We start from the raw sequence: 25,077 nt of genomic DNA on the forward strand, positions 1-25,077 counted from the left end.
AGTTGCCACAACTTCTTTTTCATAGCTGGCACTACTTTCTTTTCTCCTAAAGAAATAAGGGCAATGTGTGAATTGGTGTATGAATATGGTAGAAAGTAGGATGGTTTCCAAAGATAGAAAGGTATGGAGAATTCTAGTGAATGGTATCGCTGTAAATTCAATTTAGCTGTATTTACTTTTGTTTTTCTTAGTTTTTGACTTAAATTCTTTGGCTTATTATTTCTTAGTCCTTTTCTGTGCTCTGTATAATGTTGCTTACTCTGAAAGGAAGTACTTTAATGATTATGTTAATATGTATGCACAATATATACCTTTTTTTCTTCCTCTCAAGCAGTGATATAAGAGCAAAGCCAAACAAAAGAAAATGCCTGTAGTAGGAGGAATACAAGCTCAGTATCTGTTATTAGACCAGATATTAGATTACAGATCGGAAGACACAAATTGGCACCAAATAACTATTTAAAATAGTTTTTAAATTTTATTAAGAACACTCCATAACAAAGATAAACATGGACGGGAATTGGAATTACAGAAAAGTATGATGCCTCAAAAGAGGCAGTATGAACCAAGGAACAATACACTCAGGCTTTACTTGAACATACAGAGTGCTGTTACAGTTTGGTTTTATTTTCTATCTAGTTAGGCACTGCACATAGAGGGGTTAGATTCTTTTCTGCTTCCTGTTAGATTTACTGACAACTTGAAGCAGCATAGAAGCATTTCAGATAAACAAACATTGGGGAAGAGTTTAGATTCCTTTTTTTCCTTTACTACAGCCAGCTGTTGTTCCCAGGAAAATTCAGAAGAACAAAATCTCTAGCAAACTCCTCCCAGTTTCACCATGAGGGGAAGACAGTTTTTGCTCAGGAATTTAGCCACATGGCCCCCCTGGACTTACCTTATTACAAATAGAAAGGATTAATCAGTTATAGGTATTCTGATCCAGTGGAAATCTCCAGAACTCTCTGTTTTAAGGTGTATATTACACAACCTTTAACTAATGCGTATTTGAAGCCAATGGAAGTGGTGTCCATTGGTTCAGGAGACCACATAGGATTTTGCACAGTACACCAAGGCCATTCTTCTAAAGGGGTAGGATCTGAAATGGGGCTGAGCAGTTGGGGTTCAAAGGGGCAAAATAAGCGCTTTTAGCCTCTGCAAGGCTTAAGCCACCCATTTTGTCCTTTAAAACTTCCTTAAACTGTAACAAAAAATCAGCCAAATTTGCTTGGTCAGCCTTTAATGGGCACAATAATTGTGTTGGCAATTTATATATAGCCTGAAGGTCACAAATTTTGCACTCTTGGTGTAGGGTAACTATTTGATACGCATTTAGAGAAGGTAGTGGAGCAAGATTCTAAGTAAGAAATTATCCATAAAAAGTCTAGTAAAGTATAAATGTTAGTATGTTAAAAAATCAGCAGCTTTTACTTACTATTGATAAAGAAGGTTTTAGGGAAACCTTTAGGGTCTGCAGAATTAGTAAAGATGGTTGTTTTGGGATGAAAGGAAAATAAAAGCACAATTGTGGTAAGAGGAGTGTCACTCAGGTCAGAATCTTGCCAGTTGTTTCTCAACATGCAGTGATGCTTAAAAGTTTGTGAACCCTTTTGAATTTTCAATATTTCTGCATAAATATGATCAAAAATGTGATCTGTTCTCCACAAGTCCTAAAACTAGATAAAGAGAACCCAGTTAAACAAATGAGTCAAAAATATTATACTTGTTCATTTATTTATTGAGGGGAATGGCACAAAGCTACATTTTTATCTGTGGCAAAATTATGTGAACCTTTGCTTTCAGTAACTGGTGTGCCCCCCTTTGGCAGCAATTACTGCAACTAAATGTTTCCAATAACTTTTAAACAGTCCTGCACATTGGCTTGGAGGAATTTTAGCCTATTCCTCCTTACAGAACAACTTCAACACAGGGATGTTGGTAGGCTTCCTTGCATGAACTGCCCACTTCACATCCTTCCACAACATTTCTATAGGAGTAAGGTCAGAAGTTTGATTTGGCCATTCCAAAACAAACTTGCTTCTGCTTTAACCATTCTTTGGTCATATGATTTGTGCATTTTGCGTTGTTGTCTTGCTGCATGACCCACTTTCTCTAGAGTTTCAGTTCACAGATAGCTACCCTGACATTTTCCTGTAGAATTTGCTGGTACAGTTCAGAATTCATAGTTCCATCAATGACAGCACACCATTCTGGTCCAAAGGCAGCAAAACAGGCCCAAACCATGATACTGCCACCACCATGTTTCACAGATGGGATAAGGTTCTTATACTGGAATGCACTGTTTGCCTTTCACCAAACATAACACTTCCATTCAAGCCCAAAAGTTCTACTTTGGTCTCATCCATTCACAGAACATTTCTTCCAATAGCCTTCTGTCTTATCCACGTGGTCTTTTGCAAACTGCAGATGGGCAGCAATGTTCTTTTTGGAGGGTAGTGGCTTTCTCCTTGCAACCCTGCCATGCACACCATTGTTGTTCAGTGTTATCCTGATGGTGGTCTCATGAACACTGACATATGCCTTTGATTGAAACACCTTACTCTAATTTCCCCTTCAAATGAACTGATAATCCTAGAGGTTCACATACTGCTGCCACATACAAATATGTAATTTTGGATAATTTTCCTCAATAAATCAATGAACAAGTATAATGTTTTTGACTCATTTGTTTAATTGGGTTCCCTTTATCTAGTTTTAGGACTTGTGGTGTGGAGAACAGATCATGTTTTCAGTCATATTTATACAGAAATATTGAAAATTCAAAAGGGTTCACAAACTTTTAAGCGCCACTGTAGTTGCTTGAAAGATTTTGCTGGGTAGACCTGTCCTACAGAGGGGATGGGAGTATGTATGCAATAAAAGAGTATTGACCTTATGTCTACAGCAGGTTATGAATTAGCTATCAATGTGCAAATCGAACAATTGTGAATGATTTGACCATTTATTTGTTATCTGGATAAATTAAAAGGAATATGAAAATCTTACCTCATGTCCTCTCCCTGTCCCTTGTCTCATAACTGGTTTTCTGATTTCAGACTTCATAAAGCATTACTAACAGCCATCAAATATAATACACTGGTATTAAAATGTTCATTTTTATTAACTATTCATTTTACAATTGGAATGAGTTGGTTTCTCATCAAAATAGTGAACAAAATATCATTGGCTTGTCCAGAAGAATAATTTGTTATGTGTTCTTTTCTAAAAACATTTTCTCTCCTTGTATGTAGGTGATATACGAAATGATTTGTACTTGACTTTAGAGAAAGGAGACTTTGAGAGAGGTGGAAAAAGTGTTCAAAAGAATATAGAAGTAACTATGTACGTTCTGTATGCAGATGGAGAGATTCTAAAGGTAAATATTTACATTCTTTATTCAGTGTAGTTCTGTCATTGTTGCCTTTAAATTCTTTTAAATTTAAAATCTTTTATACTTGGAAGGTTTGAAATTCTTAATCTTAATTTTAAATTACTGATGAATTGAAGCAAAAAATAGAACGGCTTATTTCTCAGTTAGGAAAATTGCTCATTTCACTGATATGTTATGATTCAAGATTCTTTTGCATGATTAAATCTGCTCTATTTATTTTCTATCTAAGAATATCTAGCACTAGCTGTTTCTTAGTTGGACCATTTAATTTATCATTACATCACTGTTCCATCTTTTCACCAAAAAGTTCATGGAAATGTAACATAGTTTTCCTCATTTTACACTCTGGTCAGAGTTCAATGAGGATTCCAACCACTTATTTGCATGTTGAATTATAATACCCTTCCCAAAGGATCCTTCTATTGGATTTACACATTTCAAATTGTATTGCATTGCACAGAATATTATGAAAACCATCTCTTCTCTTTTCTTATACCCTAAAACCAAAATAACTGGATTATTATAATAATATTGAAGAATTCACCTTGCCCACATTATAGGAGCACATAGAATCAGTTGTCAGTTGCTTCTAAGAGAAATTCATCTTGTTCTTTCTTTAATGAGCTTCTACCAAATTACTAGAATCTTCTTATCTATGAGGGCTTTTAGACAATGATTGATTTTTAAGTTTTTATATTCATCTGTTTTAAACATTTTAGATTACACTCACATGGTCCTGTTAGAGCAAAGCAATTCTAGACCAGGAGAGAGGGGTGAGCACTCATCAGAACTTTGAGGAAAACCCTCTATGGGTACCCATAACCATCATACTCACTCACCTGCTTTTTCTCAACTTCTTGTGGCAATTATCTCTATGGATCATATCATTCTACAGAATTACTATTATTGCTAAACTATTATTGTGTCCACCCTGGGCTAAGAGTGTACACACACTTTTTCTTTACTTTCTACTCCTTTTCTTTTTGTGAGTCCATACTTTGACTCACTCAGCCAAGTACCTTGGATTGTCCCTCTGAGGCTTTCCACATTAGCAGCTTGAGCCCATAAGTCAGCCTCTGCCTCCAGGGAGATCTGTACCAAGTCTGGCCCCAGGATGCGACAGTGATGCAGTTCCAGATTGGCTCCAGGATATCACAGCAATATCCTTACCAGATTGGCTCCTATTATCCCCAAGATACTTCATTCAGTATGTTCCATTCTCCCTGCCACAACATTCACACTATACCCTTTTATGTTATTTAAATAAAGCTAAAAAAAAATCAAGGCAAGTTACTTTTATTGCTCATTTACTTAAAGTTTAATTTTTTATTACAAAAGGTCAGATGTTGTTTCTTCTACCTGAAACTTAGCGAATGGTTATCAAATTTAATGTCTAAAATTTGGCAAATGATTACCAATTAAGCATCCTAATATAAAGAAGAGAAAAATGGGAAAGAAAAGGAAAATGGGAAGCAGGGCAGGGAGGGGAAATCTCTTCAGAAGAAGGATGATATTAAGTTCTTACCATCCATAGTTTCTGTCAGTTTCTCAGAGACAGGGTCAGGTGGAAGAGTGGTCCTGGGAAAAATGGGAACCAACAACCTGATCTATCCCATGAGGCAAAGTCCAGAATCTTCTTCCTCTCAATTTTGTAATCATTTCCCCTTTAAGGATGTGATGCCAACTCTTCTTGCATCTCACTTCCTCCATCTCATTGATTCTATATCCCACTTCTCCATATATGGAATAACCTTGTTTTATTTCCATCTTCTTCATTTGAGTACATCCATGGGATGGGCAGCTATATAAATTTGATAAATAAATGAATAAAATTTGTATCAACACTGAATAGTTACTAGCTCTTGTTTTCAGTGTTTTGTATAAATTGAGTTGCAAAATCTAGAAGAAACTATGAGGAGGAAAAGCAGAATAGGTCAAAATATGGGGCTCTTTCACAGAACAAAATTATATATAAACAATACATTGCTTCTTTCATTGTGTATATTATTATGACAGCTGGTTCACAAGTGGTATTACTTGTCTCCCCACATTCAGAGGACAGCCACTAGTGATTTAGCTGTGGTATCTCTCAGGGATTGATACTTGCTTTTTAATTTGTGTCTGGGTGCTGAACTACAATTCCCAGCTTCCCTTACCACTGGACATACAGATTGTGGCACTTGGAATTTATAATTCAGTAATATCCAGAAAATCATAGGTTTTTTCCCCTGATCTGTATGAAGCAACTTAAAATAATCACATATAACTTTAGAGTTGGGTGTTGTTGGTATGTTAGTTTTTTATTTATTTAAACAAGCATTAAAGAATTGCACCTCTGATCCGCACAACCAGCTTGTTCCAGCATGAGTATGAGTCACTGTCAAGCCCTACACAGTTGGAGATCATTAAAAAAAAACAAAGATTACAAGAATCTTCAATAAGATTTCTTAACACTAATCTTGGAGTAAATACAGAATGTTAGAAACTACAAGAGGAATTTCTCCCCCTTATTTATAATGAGAGATAATTAAGGCAGAGTCTCTTTAAATGATTTGAACATTTCTTCCCAGGTTTCTTGCTACTTAGACTGAGTTGCTGTTCATAAGAAATGCTACCAAGGAACTACCATTCTGTCTCTTGATTGTTTATGCCTAATACTCCTTGCAAAACTTTTCCAGCCTCCCCACAATCTCTCATGGTCACTGACCATAACTCAAGGACAGAAATGCAAAACGTTGTTCCTTTTCTTGAACAGAGGGGTCACATTCCTCTTCTCTAGTTCTCTCATATCATCCCAATTCTCTACTGACGGCTTTTCCTCCAGTTTTCCACCAATTCTAAGGTGTATTTCATAAGGACCTGGGGACTTGAAGCCTTCAAATTAGCTAGAAGATCCTGTATTATATTCTTACTGACCTGTACCTCCCCTATTGTGTTTGTTCCAAATGTGCTATTCAATTCATCATTTCCTTGGGATGTTAAGACAGAGGCAGAACTGGAGTTGAATTTCTCTGCAAATTCATTCTTGATATACAGGTAGTCCTTGCTTAACAACCACAATTAGAACTGGAAACTATGTCGCTAAGCAATGTGGTCGTTAAGTGAGACATCACGTGACTGTTATGGACTTACAACATAACTTTCACTGTGGTTGTTAAGTAAGTCACCCACCCATTAAGTGAGACATCATGTGACTCTGACTTGTGACTTACTGCTACCTTCTCCATTGACTCTATTTGTTGGAAGCTGGCTGTAAAGCACACAAATGGCAATCACGTGACCACAGGACATTGAAACCATTGTAAACACCTGTTGGTTGGCAAGCACCCAAATCACAATCACATGACCATGGGGATGCTGTGACAATCTTAAATGTGAGGACCTGTTGTAAAGTTACTTTTTCAGTGCTGTGGTAACTTCAAACTGTTGCTAAACGGTGCAGTTGTAAGTGAGGACTACCTGTACAGTGCTACATCATATCCATTTTTGAGTTGCCTGTTTTTCTGAAAAAAGGTATATCCATCAAGTCCAGTGTCCCACTGCTAGGATTCATCCCACCATGTTTCTGTAACCCCTATTATGCCATACATGCCTTGGTACCTTATGACATCAAGTTCATCTTGCTAGTTTCCTATACCTTGTCCAATAGTATAGAGGCATTTAAGATAACAGGTTAGGCTCACTTTCTTCAGTCTCCCTTTTATACCTCCCCTTTAATGCCTGTATTTCCTTTGTTTCTTGTTAAACTGGTATTATCACTACACTACAGTTTTTCTTTTGTATGTAATCCATTACTAGCCAATCTGCTACTCACTTATTCCCACCCCTTTGCATTCTAGTTTAAGGCCTTCCTGGCCAGCTTAGCCAGCCATCATCCAAAGATATACTTTCCTTATCCAAAGATGTACTTAACTCTGGACAACTGGACTTAATGTTACACAGAAAACAAATCAAACGTAGCACAATAATCTTGGCTGGGCAGTTTACCTATTTCTACAGAAATATGTAACTTCCTAAAACAAAATTATCCTTTGCTTCAAGATTCCTGGATTACTTTAACTTTGTGGAAATGCCAGCCTTTCCACAGAGCATGTTGGGGAGATAGAAGACCAAATGTGTTCTATATCCGGCAGAGGAAGGAGCTGGAGTATGTGACAAAGAATGTGTCTTCCCCTCCTATGGGAATGTGAATTGACAGTCTGGCACGAGGGCTACATGCACAACATAGACTAATTACAATATACAAAATCCCTGTATTGTTAACATGAGATTGTTAGTATTTTAGTATCTTGTATCATGTTTAGTGTAGTATTTTACTATTCTTACCTTGTACCTTTTTTCCCCCAGGACTGCATTAGCTTAGGCTCAGGAGAGCCAAATAGGAGTGTGTATCACTCCTTTGTTCTCTATCATAATAATAGCCCTCGTTGGGGAGAAGTCATCAAACTCCCAATTCCCATTGACAGATTCCGTGGGTCTCACCTCCGTTTTGAATTCAGACATTGTTCCAGTGAGTATAACATGTTTCTACATCTGCAGTAGACCTAATTGTGATATCTTCATTTTTTCAGTAGATTAGTGAATGGAGCAGGAAATCACTTGAAAATATATGACAAGGTAAATTATTACACCTGTTTCAGCCAGTAATAGTTGCAGGAATTTATCTAACTTACAGCTGCACAACTATAAATTGGTTGAAAGCAGTGTTTTTTATTATTATAACTTTATGACATGTCAGGTTGGGACTGATTAGTCCAAAATCACCCAGTGAATTAAATGTTTGAGTAAGGATTTGAACCCTGGTTTCTTGGGACTTCTGGGGAAGAAATGGTGAACTGAAGACAGCTCTACTGAGAGTGGAACCAACGACCGTGGCAGAATGAAGAGCCAGCAAGTGGACCAGCTCTTTGTGATTCCTCTCCAGACAAGGAGAGGACTTGGGATCACTCACAAATGCTCCAGGCAGTTGCTCCTCATAAGGAGGCCACAAAACAGTGGTCTCAGCAGGTTTAGAGCTCTGGGAGATGAGGGAGCACTATCTTAGCCTAAACTGCAGTTGGCGCCTTTTCAAAGGACACTGGATTCGCATATCTCCTTTTTTAATCACTTTTGGGAATTGCTTGTGAATTGCTTTTCAGCTGTTAGGAACCTTTGGAGTAACAAGCTTTTTTTAGCACCGGGTGAGTTTCCTTCAATCCTTAGTGGAAGAAGTTTTAAATATAAATTTAAGGACTTTACAAAATTCTCTTTTTGGGAGTAAACAGCAAAAGGGTGATTAGGACATTGATTTTGGAAAGTTACAAATGGACTGTAATGGTATGTGGGAAACACCTTGGGAGACGGGGCAAAGAGATGTTGCCTAAAGATACCACCCCTCTCAATGGCCTCCTTGGAATCCAGCATGGGAGAACCCATGCAAATTGGAGTAGCCAAGAGATCCCTTTCATCATGAGAAAAGCAAACAAGAAGGGATCAGGGACTGTGCTTTTACTGTGGGGCCCCAGGACACATAGCCAGAGCATGCCCGGTAAAAGTGCCAGTATCTGACATAGCAGTGAGATGCAGAACTTGTAAATCAGCAGAGCGTGTAGCCAGCAAGTGCCCAGCTCGCTTCAAAGCAGCACTCCAGGAAAACTTCACCAACGCCCCCCCCAGGAGCTCTGAAGGGGGAGCCATCCACCATTTGAGGACAGCTCAGTCAACGAACAACAGGCAAATATACTTAATTACTTCTGTTATTATTATTTTAGATTCCAGGCAAAAGGTGGAACTTTTTGCTCTTATAGACTCAGGGGCAACCACTAATTTCATAGGTATAGAAACAGTACAGAAACGAAAGTTGCCTACTCAAGCTCTAGAAAATTACTATTAAAAAAAAGAACCCTTGTTTCTTTAGTTGTACATATGCACCGTGACTACCACAGCATATTGGCTTTCCATTTGTTATAGGTAAGTTAAGGTCCTAGTCTGTCACTTCAAGAATGTCTGTAAACATTTAATTTTGTTATTGCAGCAAAAGATAAAGGAGAAAAGAAGCTCTTTGGCTTTGCTTTTACACCATTAATGAGAGATGATGGCACTACCCTATCTGATGATATTCATGAACTTTATGTTTATAAGGTACAATTGTTCATCATTCTTTTTGTGTTTTGGTCCGTCCAAGATTGTGTCCCCTCTTTGGCTTATATTTAATGTGATGAAACACATCTGTTCCATAAAAGTTTGCAGGTTTGGAATTCCAAGTGTTTTAAAAAATGTTACAGTTTTAACTTTTTCTAAATAAAAAAATCAAAATATTGCAGTTAATAATTATAGAAAAGTATCACTAACATCTTTGTTCCCTTTTTCTAGTTTTATTCTAGAGCCATCTGAATATAATATTAACATGAGTTAAAAAATTTTTGGGGTACTCCATTACTGTCTTTGGATAGAATTGAGTATCCCACACAGAGTCTGAAAAAAAGCACTCCATTTAGCAAAGAATGATATTTTGATTTGAATAGATAGAAACAGATATTTAGAATCCTTGACAGATAAAATAAATGAAAACTATTGCATTTTGGGATCAAAGGGATACATTTCAATCCCTGTAAAAACTTTGACAGGAGTTGTTTATCTGATTTTGATATTTAAAAGGAAGCTAATTCTAATGGCAGATACATGTAACTTTTTGATTATCGTAACAGTTAAAGTGATGGTTTTCTAAATGATATAATTAATAAATGAAGGCTGTACGTATTCTGTATGCAGAACATATGCATGAATAGAATCAGTGTAGCTTTTCAGTATAGTCTGTATAGAATGTATACAATACAGTGTGTATAGAATAAAATAACAAATTGAACAATTTATTTTCTTATGTCTCCAGTGTGATGAAAACAGCACATTCAATAACCATGCACTATACCTGGGTCTTCCATGTTGCAAAGAAGACTATAATGGCTGTCCCAACATCCCTTCAAGCTTGATTTTCCAGCGTAGCACCAAAGAGTTTTTTTCAATCTCTACTCAGCTATCTTCTACCAAACTTACCCAAAATGGTATAGCAGTTTTTTATTCCAGGAATTCATAAGATAGAGGGATGATTTGTAGTCTACATTTTCATTAAAGTATAATGGACTTGCTTAAATACATACTTGAAATGGATTTTTATATAAGAGGGTTCTGACTGATCTGGTTACTTGCAGCGTGTATCTGTACTTGAAAGACTGCTTCTGCGTGTATGAAACAGCTGTGATCCAAAAACTGAATATATATTCAAACTAAAAAAAAAAATCCTTTTGCTGTGGTTAACTTCCCAGTCACAGTTGTGACAAAGTGCATATATATATAAAATAAAACATAATTAAACAATTCTTTTAATAATAGTAGAAACATTCAAAGAATTGGCTATTTAGAGTGTACATCTTCATTACAAGTATCTTTGATAATTTATTATTTATTCATGAAATATATATACCACCAATATATATCCAACTTGACTCTAGGTGGATTACAACATTACAATATTTCACCTTTCAGTGGAGAAAGAAACTACATTTTCCATGTTCAACTTCTGCCTTCAGGGGTTGCTAATAAAGCTCAGGTTTTTATAATGGGCAAATACTGAAACTTAATAGACAATTGTAAGAAAAAAACTGGTTTCTTAATGGCCTGGTTTGCATAGGCCATTAAGATTATAGTCATTTTATGTAACTGTACTTTATGGAGTCCTTGGGGTTCTCTGAGATGGCTAGGTAACATCTTCAGTGCTAGAATGGAATGGGGTTTGCTTTCTGTTTATATACAGTGGCATGCCCTGCCAGTGTTGGTGGGGGTGGGTGGGTGGGTTTTGTTTTGTTTTGTTTTGTTTTTCCCTCTGGTAGTTCCTTGATTTAGGGTATTGTTTACTGCTGATCGTATGTCTGGTGAGAATCCTGGTACCAATAGAGGCAAATATGTGTAGCTCAGGGTTGAACTGTGGAGTCCTTGGGGTTCTCTGAGCTTGGTTCTTTTCTTGCAAAGGTTTCCTTAATCTCACAACACATGGACAGACTTAACCATAGTTTTAACTGGGAAACTGTCAGCATTTTAGACCAAGTTAAATCCAAAAATGCAAGAGAATTCTTGGAAGCCTGGTATTCAGACAAGGCAGCAGTTAACAGACACATAGAGATAAACAGCATCTACATGTTATTCAAAAGAAACAAAAGACCAGGAGATCCCCTCACCAGCAATCATCACCCAGATAAGCAAAGGTTACCACCAGGCACACAATCAAGCAGTAAACATATGCTAATCAAGGAACTACCAGAGGAGCAAAACAAACCCCCCACCCACCAGCACTGGCAAAGCATGCCACAGTATATAAATAGAGAGCAAACCCCATCCCATTTTAGCACTGAAGATGTTACCTAGGCGGTTAATGAAATGTTTGCAAGAAAAGAGCCAAGCTTAGAGAACCCCAAGGACGCCAAGATAATCTTGGTGTTAATCTCTGCTTATCTGGGTGATGATGGCTGGTGGTGAGATGTTCTGTTCTTTTGTTTTCCTTTTTATTGTCTCTTTTGAATAGTGTGTAGATGTTGTTTATCTCTGTGTGCCTGTTGATGGCTGCCTTGTCTGAATACCAAGCTTCTAGGAATTCCCTCGCATTTTTGGATTTAGCTTGGTCTAAGATGCTAACAGTTTCCCAGTTGAAACTATGGTTAAGTCTGTCCATGTGTTGTGAGAAACACGATTGTGTTTCAATCATGTCTTCTGACTGCTAGTTGGTGTTCAGGGATGCGCTCGGCTAGCCTTTTGCCTGTCTGTCCTACATTGGTTGTTACAGTCCTTATGTTGTATGTTGTAGATGACTCCTGTTTTTTCTTCTTGGGCTACTGGGTCTTTTGGTTTGCTTAAGATGTTTTGGAGGGCTTTAGTTGGTTTGTGTGCTACAGAGATGCCATGTGGTTGTAATAGTCTGTTGGTAGTTTCGGAGACGTTTCTGATGTATGGCAGTGTTATCTTTTTCATAGTTTGTGTTGGTTGTGTTGTAGTAGATTGAGTGGCCATATTCACTTCTATTGGTAACTGTAGTTTGTTTGAATATTTGAATAACTCAGAGAATAAATGTGTTTATTTTTCTAACGTTAATTTGAAACCATGATTTATAATTTATAAATCCTTGCTTATTTATTGGTTAAATCAGAATACCAGCTTATTTCCTGATTTCTTTTTGTGAGATAACCTGTCTCTTTTCAATGTACAGTACATGGTAAGAGCAGTTATACACACAAAAATACTTCTCACTCAAATCTCTACAAATGAAGCAAAAACCACATTCTACAATAAACTAAACTGCTTCTCTAAACATTTGACCAAAGTTAGGTTCTACTGCTACTTGAATATTGGGCATACCATTTGGATACCGGCAGAACAAATAAAGACACAGTGATTCCCACCTATTAACCTTGACTCCTGGTGATTACATGTACATACACATGTAGTTCTCCTGACAACAATAAAGTGAAGTATCTTTGAGTTTTCTGGGAAATTTTTTCAACCAGTCTAGCCTTTAGCACAGGAATTTGCTCTGATTTCCCATGCAAGTACAAAAGAAGTCCTATCCTGCTGAAGGTTTTGTCCAAGATCAACCAACTTGGCTAGATATTGCCACCTACTGTTCTTAAATCAGGCATTTCCAGATAAGACATATTCCTACAATACTGATTAAGGCTGGTTTAGACATCATTTTTGAATCTGGCTTAGCATAATGCTATGCCATTATGTCTTATAGTTATATAAGATAGAGGCCACTGCAGTTTGTTCAATAATCATGATTAAAAAATCCATTCTGATTTATCATTATGAGCAAACACACCTAATGAGTGGTAGAATCAGACATAAAGAAAAATTCCCTGTGATTTCATACACAATTAAATACCTCTCATGATACTGGTTTTTATAGCCTTCAAAAATGACTAAGGGTGTTTACTAGAATTAAAAAGGAAGCAAAAAATAATTTTATTTTAGCAAAATATTAGAAATAGAAAGATCTGATGGCAGAGACCTTGAAAGAAGAGCAAAATCCTACTAAGTAACATGCTTTCATAACTGATTTTTAGACTTCATGATCAGTGTTATAATTTTTAAAAATACACTGAGTAAAAGATAACGTATAGCCTTCTGTAGTTGGACTCCTCATTTTGGTAAGTAAAATATCTTACAGATATTTTGCCTTCTTTCTCTGATATCAAACTGAATATAATAGGGAAATGCACTTTCATTTGAATTAATACATTTCTGGTTCACATACTGTGAAATCAAGAGAATAAAATTGAAGTTACAAGTATTAATCAAAGCTGTGTCCAACAGCTTCTCAAAATGACTCAGCAAATATATTTTATATTTTGTTCATTCCTAGTGCCAAGTGATCTTCATATTTTAGGGCAGAAATATTTTTTTCTCAGGTTAGGTAATGATTTTTATATTTATACCTCTTCTTTACAGTAAATGGCTTGAATACATGAATTATCTGGACCCATGCTCATCAAGTGTTTTTTGAAATGTACCCATTCTCTAGCTGTAACAACCTGGAAACAATAATGGATGTTGTATAGATGGTGTATATATGGATGTTGTATAGATAATATGGCCTTTAGGCAGGAAAATGGATTGGAAGATTTTGATGTCTTCCAGCCGTTCCGTATTATAGCTGTTAAATAATTTATTGAATCAATCTTGACATGCTAGACAAAAAATTAAAGCTCCATAAAGAATTGCTATCATTGTATTCAGAATGTTTTATATAATGGTGCTATTATTTCTATACTTATTTCTATATTATTTCCTTTCTATTATGTACAGTGGACCTGCTTGCACTCTTGAAATGGAAAGTGTATCCAGATCGTGTAATGGATATTTTAGGAAGATTGCGGCAAGTCAGCGGTGAAGAAATTGTTAAGGTCTAAGCTATTATTAACAAATTAATTACAGTAATTCACCATTTTTAGGAAGGAAACCAAAAAGATTGCTCCCATTATTTGTCTTTATCGGTAGATAAAATCTCAATATGATTACCTTAATCACAAATTTAAGAAGTGATATGTCAACTTCTCATCATTAGCTTGTGAACTAAAATCCTATGGGGGATGCTGAATTATTTCAAATCTGCATTTCCTGCCCCATTTTTTAAAAATATCATCTAGTATGCAAAATATGTGATACAGTACTGCTAAGGCTAGCAGATAGTGCCAAATCTGCTTCAAGGACAGATCCTCAGCTTGACCCCATGTTGCCTCTGTGAGGTGGGATTGCTTGTCCTGAATTGTGGAGTGATACTTCGGAAGCATTTAACAATGACTTTCCATTGCCTAGCATGCAAAGTACTTACATAAATAGCAATGGTAGGAAAGTTGTATGAAAATCAGAATATTGTAAAGGGAGTGTGCCAAATTTCATAAAGATTAGTTCAGGGGCTTTTGTGTGATATGAGAAGGAGAGAGCAGGAGTGACATTTTCATGGAAGATGGTGGATCCCATAGTGTAGAATATATGTAGAAAATTTCAAGCACATAGATTAAGAAAGTTTTGTACAAAGAGAGTCAGTGATAGAAAGGGATAATGATGTCCTTTCAAGAATGGATTGGAGCTGATTGTCAAAGATAGAGGGCAGCAAGACATATAGGAAATTAACTCACTCATGTGTTCCATTAAAAAGTAATGTCCAAGCCAATTAAAGACTCCTACAACCTCTAAGGATAGCAGATGGAAAACAAATGATGAATGGTTAAATGGTTTCTCTCTCAAGCTGACTTACCCTTTTCCTAAAACACTGATTGAACAGCCAGTAGTAGTCTGATTGCAACGATCACTCTGATTAGAAGGTAGATGTATCAGTTACTGAATCCATTTCTCCTTCTCCCCCAAACTCTGTGAAATAACTTTAGAATGATAGGAAATCCCAACAGGCATTTAAAAAAATCTTTTTACCATTTTCAAATGACTTCCTCTTCATGTAACATGCTGAGCTTCTAAACTATGCACTGCAGTTGAAGCTTCATGGAGATTTTGATTTAGAAATAAGGCAAGTTAGAGACGCACATTTGATCTCAAGTCAGTTTAAAAACAACTTGAATCTCCCTATCCATTCACATTCAAGGTTCATGCTGAAGCAGTGCAACACCTGATTTTCTAAATAACACTTAATGGACTTCTTATATCAACATAGAGAAACTCAGAAGATAAAACAGGTAGTCCTCGGTTAATGACTGCCTCGTTCAGTGACCATTCAAATTTACAACTGCACTGAAAAAGTAGATTTACGATTGGTACTCAAACTTACAGCTATCGTAGCATTCCCCACAGTCGTGTGATCACAATTTGGGCCCTTCACAGCTGGCACACATTTACAACAGTCATAGCATCCCATAGTCACATGATTGCCATTTCCAACCTTCACAGTTGGCTTCCAACAAGCAAAGTCAGTGGGAAAGCTGACAGTAAGTCGCAAGTTGCGGTCACGTGATATCATACTTAACGACTGTGAGTGATTCGCTTAACAACTGCAGCGGAACTGATGTTGTAAGTCAGTGCAGTCATATGATGCTTCACTTACAACTGCCAATTGTGGTCATTAAGTGAGGATTATCTGTACATGTTTCCCTTCCTATTATGTGATTGATCATTTTCATTCAAGAATTGGCTTTATGCCAAAAAAGATTCACTGTTCTGTAATTTGTGCCAGTATAGTCAATTTGCATTGAAGATCTGGAAACTTCCCTCCAAAGCCACTTAAATATTTTCTTGTCAGAAGCCCTGTCTGGCCTCACTCACATCTTTACCATCGTGCTGTGTGCTTATTCTAGTTGTGGGTCCTATCTAGTTGTGGATCCTTATTAATTTGAAAAATATGTAAAAATGTCTATATGGCTGTGCATATTATATAAAACAATTAAAATTGTTTAATTTAAAATTTATGCATTCATAGAATATTTATTTATTGAATCATGTAAAAATAACATTAAACCCATTAGATATTAACATAAATAAATTTTTCATGAAAAAACTCTGTTTTTTAACAAAATAAAAATGAGAAGAATGTCACTGTTTTAAATTTTTGCAAATATTTTTAATATTTGGCAAATAATTTTGATTTTGTGGATCCTTGAGAGGGTCTTGGAGGACCCCCAGGGATCCTTGGGCCACACTCTAAGAAACGTTGGGTTAGAGGAATATACATGATGGTTTCTACTTTCAATCTAAATCATTAAGTTGTTTGAAATCTGGCTTTCAAGTGAAAAAGCTTCAACAAAACATGTGGTTTGGCTAAATCTTTGCAACTTCAGTGCTACAAAGATATTAAAAAATGTTTTGAAAAAGGAGGAAGCATGGAACTTGGCAGGTACCATGCTGGGGACCCAGGTTATACTCAACGTTCATAAAACAAATTGAGGACTAGGAGAATTTAACATTTACTCAGAATATCTGGTTTTGATTTTCTATAGAATATTATACTTTAGAATTGAAAGAGAATATTCAATGTACTTCTCACATATAATATCAGAAAATTATGAAATTATTTGGCTTGGTGGAACATTCTGTAAGGAGATACTAAATAAATCCCTGTGCCTTTCCAGTTCTTGCAGGATATTCTAGATACATTGTTTGTGATTTTGGATGACAACACAGAAAAATATGGACTTCTGGTCTTTCAATCTTTGGTAAGTGCAGTATATTTCTGACAGATCAATATTTTGAGGCAAAATGTGGGGGCACTTTCCCCTCAATACTTTACTGAAAATTAGGATACTATTTCCCTTCTCATTAGTTACTGAAACTTTCCCAAATCCTCCTTAATCACTTGTGGATCCACAACTTTTGGATACATTTTGCTGTTTTTTTTTTGATCCTTGTTTCCAAAGATTCATATTAATGGCAGTTATTTAATTTCTGTGACCTTCTGTGTATGCTAAATGTTATCATCTCTTAACTTTGAAATGCTGGATCATTGCAACATGTTTGAAAGAGTGTTCAACTACCACTGGAAATGTTAGAATATTTGCAACAAAATTATTTTGCCCTTCTAAGAAATATTCAGCATTCTGATGACTTTCTGTGAATTAAACTTAACTGATTTTGGCCACGTGGTGGTGAAATTTATGCACCAACTACAGCCATCCTAAAGGGGACGTGGTGGCGCAGCGGCTTAATGACGCTGAAAGTTGCCGGCCAGAAATGGTCGACGCTTCAGCGGTTCGAGTCCAGCCTTCGCGTTAAACAGGGTGAGCTCCTGTTTCCTCCCCAGTTCCTGTCAACCCAACAGTTCGAAAACTCACGTGAGTAGATAAATGGGGACTCTCACTCCGGTGGGAGGAAAAATGCTGGCGGCGCCTTGCAAAAAAGGAGTCGGGAGCAGTTGCCAGTAAGCGCGAAAAACCATGCGCACCCGAAAAGGGCGCGAAGCAACGGAAACCCCGCCTCCTGCGCTCGCCAGCTGGGCTCTGCTCTAGGAAGGAGGCTCTGGCAAACCACTTCCGAAAAACAATTGCCTTGAAAACTGCAAGGACTCCTCCAAGCAGTCACTGCAGAGTCAGTAACGACTGAGCGCAGAAAAAAAAACAACAGCCATCCTGTTTGTATGGCCCACATACCCTTAAGAAACATATCTTCCTGAGCTAATGATTAAACTAAGAATTTGTTTTAATATGAGAACTGATTCCATTGTTTGTATATTTGTTTTAGCTGCCTAAATTGGGATTGAAGAATCCTTTCTGATATTGCTCTTGTTAAACAGCTAGGACTCAAATATCTTTGAAAATCTGCTGCAAGTTACTATATTGTAGTTTTGGCCATCCTATTCTAAGGAGGACAAGGCAGATTTGAGACTTGCTGTTTTATTTTATTTCCTTAAAATCCAGAGATCCAAAAAGAACCTGTGTAGAAGACACTTAAATTAAAATATTCTGAATTAATGAATATTTTTAAATATTAGGGCTATTGTTTACCTCATATTCAAAAGGAAAAAGGTGAGTTGGGTAAAGCATGAATGTGGAATCAAAACGCAGGGCACAAATGGAAAATAATCAAGGCTTCACTGCAGTGTTTATTAGACAGTACGTACTGGAGGGGGACCCCACCAAAGGTTAGTGGGAGACACTCCCCCTGTAGGCAACATGGATGCCCTGATATTTATACAGTTCTACAAGAAGGGGAAGGGAAAAAGAACGCATACACATACATATTCATATGATGATGCAGGCAATGAGCAATACTTCTCAAGTTACTTTCTGCCCCTCTGTTATCTCCTATCTACAAGAACAACTGCTATCTACTAGGAAGAAGAAAAGAAGAAACTAATTAGTTCATATTAGTGCCAAATACCAGGAAGAAGGCATCCTCCTTTAAGTTGCTTATGGGGATGTTTGTGATAAGGAGTTTACAATCAGCTTAGTTCACACCAGCTTCAAAGGTACCAGCTTCAAAGGTGCTGCACATTCCTTTATGTTTCAATTTTATTAAGGCGATCCCATTCATCTGAAGCCTCTAAAAACTTGCTTATTTCACCCAAAGGTATATTTTCCTCATATTCACAAAGCAACTGTCACTAGCTCTTCAAAACAGCTGAATCTTTTCCCAGGATCACGCAGTAAGACTGAAATAAGTTATTACTAGAAGGACTTCCGCAGTGGCAAGTTCTAATAAAAGGAACTTCAGATAAAATCATAAATAGTGGCATAGGAGGGAGGGCTGTGTTTCTCCATAGACAACCACTTGAGAAACCAGTTTAGAAGTCAACAACTCCTTTGTAATTTCTGTGAATTGCACATATGGGTTTATTTATTTATTTACAGCCAAAGACAAATAAACAATGTTATCCTTATATGCTTGATTAAAATTAAATGTTAAAAGAATTCGTTAAAAATAATATATAAGTAAAATTAGCCAATACCACAGTTATTATTATAAAATATACAATTGTGGACAAAAAATTAAAATGCAAAATAGCCATCATAAAGACATCTTCACAACAGAAACTAAGCATATCTAGTTTATGTTCAGATTGAATAGTTTCTCATTGCTATTGACATTGGCTACCTTTCTTGAAGCTTCATGGTCCTGATCGTTTAATAGGAAATGCAGAGTTTCCTGTTGGGATCAGTCCAGATAATCTGTGATTAGAGGAGAGATTAACTTCATCCTCCAGGGATGATAAATGGGGCATTTCTGAGGTACATGGGTAACTGTCTCAGTTTCAGTATCTGAACATACAAGTTCTTGGCAGGGAATATTATTAAATCTCCTTGTCTCCTTAAACTCCATTAAAGGAAGAGCATACAAATGTGCTAGAGTGAAAGTTCTCTTATGTGAGGGCACAAATTTGCGGTAAAAATACTTAGCAATAGTGAGAGGTAGATAGGTGAGCTCACTATAGGAGAGATGTGAAATGTTAAGTTTGTCCATTTAAACATCAAGATCTAGAGTTATTTCCTTAACCTCATTCCAGGCTTTATCTTGGGCCAGCATTGATAGGGCCTGGGGTGAGCCAACAGTAAACCAAATCAGATATTATTTGCTTTTTTCATGGGGAGTTGATCTATCAATACACAGAGTTGAGGTATAGATCCCCCTCATAAATTTATCTAAGCCAGTACTTTAATCAGCAGAACCTCCGATGAGCCTCAGCAGAAACACATTCAAGCTCTAGCTAGAGAAGCGCATTTGCATTTGCAGCAGAGCAAGGAACTGGGGGCAAAGAACTTAGAAATTTGGACTGGACTGCTTCTAGTGTAGGGTGCCATTATATATACAACACTGTGTGTTGTGCAGCAAAACACTTTAGATTTGAAAAGTTTGATTGCTACAGGCACATAGTTATTTTTCTTATAGTTTATGTATCTAGCTATTGCATTAGAAGTTTTTTGTACACACAGTGTAAGATTTGAATAATGGAATTTCCAGGAGGTAGTTAATTGAAAATCCAGTCTCCATACTACTGTATGGTGTTAATGCTGCTATCTTCCCTGTATCTCAAGAGGGCTTCAGCAAAGTCTCCACACATCATACTGCCAGACCAAAATGTTGGAAGTCAACCATGCAAAAACCAAGTTGACTGTATTTACCAAGTGGCATTGTAATTACCCTCATAATTTTCCAAACAACAATCAAATTCTGCAAGTGAAGATCTTTAAATATCTAGCCACATATGAATAAGGGGAGGGGGGGAGAGAGAGAGAAAATATTATATTACTATATGAACATGAACATGTTTGGCTGGTGTGGGTCTTCGGGGCTGTGTGGCTGTGTTCTGGAAGTTTTCTTTCCTAACGTTTCGCCAGCATCTGTGACCGGCATCTTCAGCAAGCAGGAGCACAGACAGGAGCAGTTCTCTCTGTGCCCAGGAACATGTTTCTTTTTTTTTTTTCTCCTGCAGGTGTTCATCATAAATCTCCTGCGTGATAGCAAATATTTTCATTTTCGTCCTGTAATGGACACTTATATTCAGAAGCACTTTGCAGGAGCACTGGCTTATAAGTAAGTCCTCTCTTTCATAACTTTTACAGAAAATGTTGCTTTCAATTTTAATAATGCAAACATTTTGGTTTATTGTTTAGTGGAAGCCAATTTACTAAAACGTTTAAAAGAGAAAATAAAAACTAATACAGACTAATATAAAGAAAAGAAAAGAAGAAAAGAGAAAATATTTGAGTTACAAAAATTAAGATTTTTTTTCAGTCCTGCTGAAATAAATTCTTCTCCCAAATTTTTGTGACTCAAATATTTTATATCATCTTTCCCAATATGTGTTTCTTGTAAGCAAATCACATCATGTTTTAATTTGCTCCATTTATATTCTACATTAAGCATTTATAATCCATAGTTAGGCCAAGATTTTGGAAACGTCAATCTCTATAGTGCCCGATTTGGAATCCTCTTCAACATCTTTTTGTATCTGCTGTGGCATTTGTTTGGTCTCATCTGTCGTTGTCACTTCCATTTGTAGTTCTTGCTTAAATTTTTCCAAAAAATCTCTTGCTTACTGCTGCTTAAAAGTAAAAATAACCCCTTCCATCATATCCCATCTAAACTGAATTTTCTTCTGTTTAAGTTTGTCAGAAAAAAATACTCTTTTCTCTTAAGTAGTATTCTAATTGGAATTTCCCCAAGTATAATTACATCTGTATTATCAATCATCAATCTAATATTAAAATGCTGCTGCAAAACTTGACCTCTGGTCTTCTTCCTGACAAAGTGCACAAGGACAATCCTTGGAACATTTCTTAATTTTGCAAAACGTGTATTAATCCTATAAACCTTATCAATCTCTGTCTCAGTGTTATCTTCCTCCCAATCTTAAAAATTAGATATTTAACAATCTTTTGTCTAATATCTTCTCCACATTGTTCTGGAATTGCTCTAAATCTTAAACAAAATTCTTTTTCTCTCAGTTCCAGTAATGCCAAGTTATTCAAATTTTTCTCCATTTCTCTATTTATAACTTCTGTCTTACTTTCAAAGCTTCCACTTTGTCAGTAATTTGTTTTAAGTCTGCAGCCAGTTGTCCTACAGATTTTTCAATCTTCTTAACTTCTTCTTTCAAATCTTTTTTTTTTTATTCCTGCAATCCTTCTTCCATTTCCTTTTTAACCATTGCAGTCATCTTGGCAAAAATTCTTCAAACATTTTCTGCAATAAATCTGATGAAATGCCCTTATCTGTAAATTGTTCTAGTGAGCTTTGTGAAAGTAAAAGGCAGGCTTTTTCTTTTTTTCTTTTCTGTTTCTATTTTGCCTTTATCTTTAGCACTGTAGTCCCAATTAGCACTCCGTAGTTACAGTCTCACAATTCAGCTCATCTTATCCTTATCTTCTTCTTTTGTAAAATCCAGCAATTATCTACTGTCCTTAATAATAAACAATTAGCATTCCCACGAAGGTCCAGTCTGTTAGTCTAATTATTATTGCTATTTTCGAAGGCACTTTCGTGTGTGATTTATATATATAACATAACTGTCCCCTTTATCCATTTAAAACTTTCTTGAATCACAATCTTGTTAAGCCTTTTGCTTTTAAATTAAATATGCTTTAAAATAGCATTTTTTCTCCTCTTAATTTCAAAAAGAAGGCACTTACCAAGAGTCTTTGATCATCAATGACGTTCAGAATATCTCTCTTAGGTTGTAAAGTAATTAAGTCCTAAAGTGTTTAAAGTGAGCCTTTTGCCGGTCAAAGGTCCATTAAGGCTGCTCAGCGGTTAAGGGTACATTGTGAATCCCTTTGTTCCCAAGCCACTGAACTCGTAATTGACCACAAGAAACTCAATTCCTGTGGTCTCCTCGTGAGGAGCAGTTCTTCCAGAGCACAAATGTGTGATCCCAACAATCTCTCCATCCTCTGGAGACATTCTCATCAGCCAGAACCTGGCTCCTAGTTAATGATTCCACCGCAGTGCTGTACCTGCTTGTGGAGCTGCTCACAGGGATGTCTAACCAGCCTCAGTCCTCACTGGAAGTCCAGTGGAGGCCAATTTGCTAAGTAAATGTTAACAGCAACACAATAATTTTTTAAAAAAGGATATTTATTTGCTTCATTTTTTGTGCATGCTAAGTTCTCATAAAGAATAGCTTATAGAATCAGCATAACAAAGGGTTAAAAACGGAACAAAACTTCATAGTCACTGAAAATCCAGATGCTTATACAGATCAAAATTGTGCTGGTAAACCACCATTTGTTTATTTAATTTATTATTGCAGAGAGAGGGAGAGAGAGATTGGTCTGGTGGTTAAGGCTCCAGGCTAGAAGCCAGGAGACTGTGAGTTCTAGTCCCACCCTGGGCATGAAAACTGGCTGGGTGACTTTGGGCCCATCACTCTCCCTCAGCCCCCGATGTCAGGCTTGGGCAATGAGCTGGTTGGGCAATTCCTGTTGGAACCAATGGATCAACGTTGAGTTGATCGGAAAAAAGCAGACCCTGCACATGCAGGAAAAACACTAGGAAGAAATATATATATATACACACACACGCACACACTTCCTTTTTCTGGAATGTCAAAGTGGCCTACATGGGGATCTCCCTATTTTATCTCCACATCATTAACCTTCTGAGATAGGTTAGGCTGGCAGAGTACTGTTCAGGGTTAACCAATGAGCTTTGCAGTTGAATGAAAACTTAACTCTGAATCTCCCCAGCCCAAATAATTTAACCATGATGCTACACTCTTATTATTGTATTTAGAAGAAAAAAGAGGAGGAACACTTATAACATTGCACAAGAAGTCTGATCTTACGTTGTGAGGAAATTTTTTTGAGAATTGTTGAGGGAATTGGGAATTCTTTTCAGAACTGTTGAAAGAAGTGCTTAATCCAAAAGTGAATTTGATATAAAAACTTACTTGGTGGTTTACCAGTACCAACTTTGATCTGTGTAAGGATTCCCATACTGTCTAGAGCAAACATATTGGGTGAACCAACTTTCAGATGGTTATGCTGAGCTTCAGTTTTGAGATTAGTATCCTCCTGAAATCTTTCAATATGTACTTAATAAACATCTGAATCTCAAGTTGATACCAAATCCATGAGATGTTAGATTGACACTATCTCCAGTATCCAACTTCAGCTACAGGACTGATGCATAATTTAAATTCTGTGTAATGGTAGTCCTTCCTATATGGTTTGTTGTCTTGAATTCTGAGAAGAAATGTTAATTTTATTATCTTGCTAGTATAATTAGAATGGTAAACAAATAAAGATGTTAGAAGACAGATCTATTTGTTATATAATGTTTTCAAATAAACATGTCACAGAGTTTGAACAAAGCAGAATGGAGTCAAGCCACAGTGGCTTTCAGCAGTCTGTATGGATGCTCAGTGGGAGCATCCTGCTTTTCTTTTTTACAGTCTAAAAAGTTTTTCCATATACTGTAACTTAGTATTGTTAAAATGGCATATATTTATTTTGAAGAAGCACTGTCTACAAGCATGCATACTTTTCCTAAGAGGACAAAATCTAATAGGTACTTTTTTTTTTTTACCTTGTACTTTTGTTATAAACTCCATGGTTGAGCAGTAATTAATACTGACAAATCATTATTCTAAATCTTAAAAATATTATATTTATGCTAAACTTTAGGCAAATTAGGCTGTTTATAGGAATAAAAAATAAAATTAAACTTAATTTCTTTCTTGTAAAGGAAATATTTCACAAACACTGTCACTTTGAGCTTTTCTCCTGTTAAATATCTGTCAATGTGGTTTTTTTATTCAGAGAACTCATCCGCTGTTTGAAATGGTATATGGACCGATCAGCTGAACTTGTACGACAGGATCATATTCAGGAAGCAATGCGGGTATGTATTCTACATAAATATCTCAGTTTAAAAAATAAATATTATTTCTTTAGGGCAATACTTAATCGGGAATGAAAATTAAATAATATATTATTTAATGAGCTTTTTCAGTGCTTTACAGTAATATCTATCTTCAGCTGTACTATTCAGAATTAAATACTTACCTCCAAATGTTGATTTAAGAAGGTGATGTTTTGGAGATAAAAAAATGGGGTTACATCAGATTTATTGTGGTTGAGTCAATGGATTAATTTAAGTTTGGGGACAAACACTATGGAATAAAAATGTACTTACTAGTTTCAGTAGTAGAACTGGAGGGTTTGCTGAAAGGTGCAAGCTCTCCTCAAACATACAGATAATGTTGGGTTCCTCCATGTTAT

General features: G+C 36.4%; 1 protein-coding gene across 1 annotated transcript in view; it reads left to right on the forward strand.

The window, feature by feature from the left end:
• The window catches only part of DOCK3 (dedicator of cytokinesis 3), a 226,422-nt gene that overhangs the window by 80,747 nt on the left and 120,598 nt on the right, over positions 1-25,077 (forward strand). The window contains exons 15-22 of the mRNA XM_088134686.1: positions 3,252-3,376; positions 7,739-7,901; positions 9,405-9,511; positions 10,260-10,431; positions 14,222-14,319; positions 16,993-17,076; positions 20,787-20,887; positions 24,616-24,697. Of these exons, the coding sequence (XP_087990812.1) occupies positions 3,252-3,376; positions 7,739-7,901; positions 9,405-9,511; positions 10,260-10,431; positions 14,222-14,319; positions 16,993-17,076; positions 20,787-20,887; positions 24,616-24,697 (932 nt within the window). The remainder of the gene's footprint in view (positions 1-3,251; positions 3,377-7,738; positions 7,902-9,404; positions 9,512-10,259; positions 10,432-14,221; positions 14,320-16,992; positions 17,077-20,786; positions 20,888-24,615; positions 24,698-25,077) is intronic.

Source organism: Python bivittatus, unplaced genomic scaffold (genome assembly GCF_059951505.1).
Source record: "Python bivittatus isolate LINGU-HERP-01145 unplaced genomic scaffold, Pbiv_v1 ctg000080_np1212, whole genome shotgun sequence".
Lineage (NCBI taxonomy): Eukaryota > Metazoa > Chordata > Lepidosauria > Squamata > Pythonidae > Python > Python bivittatus.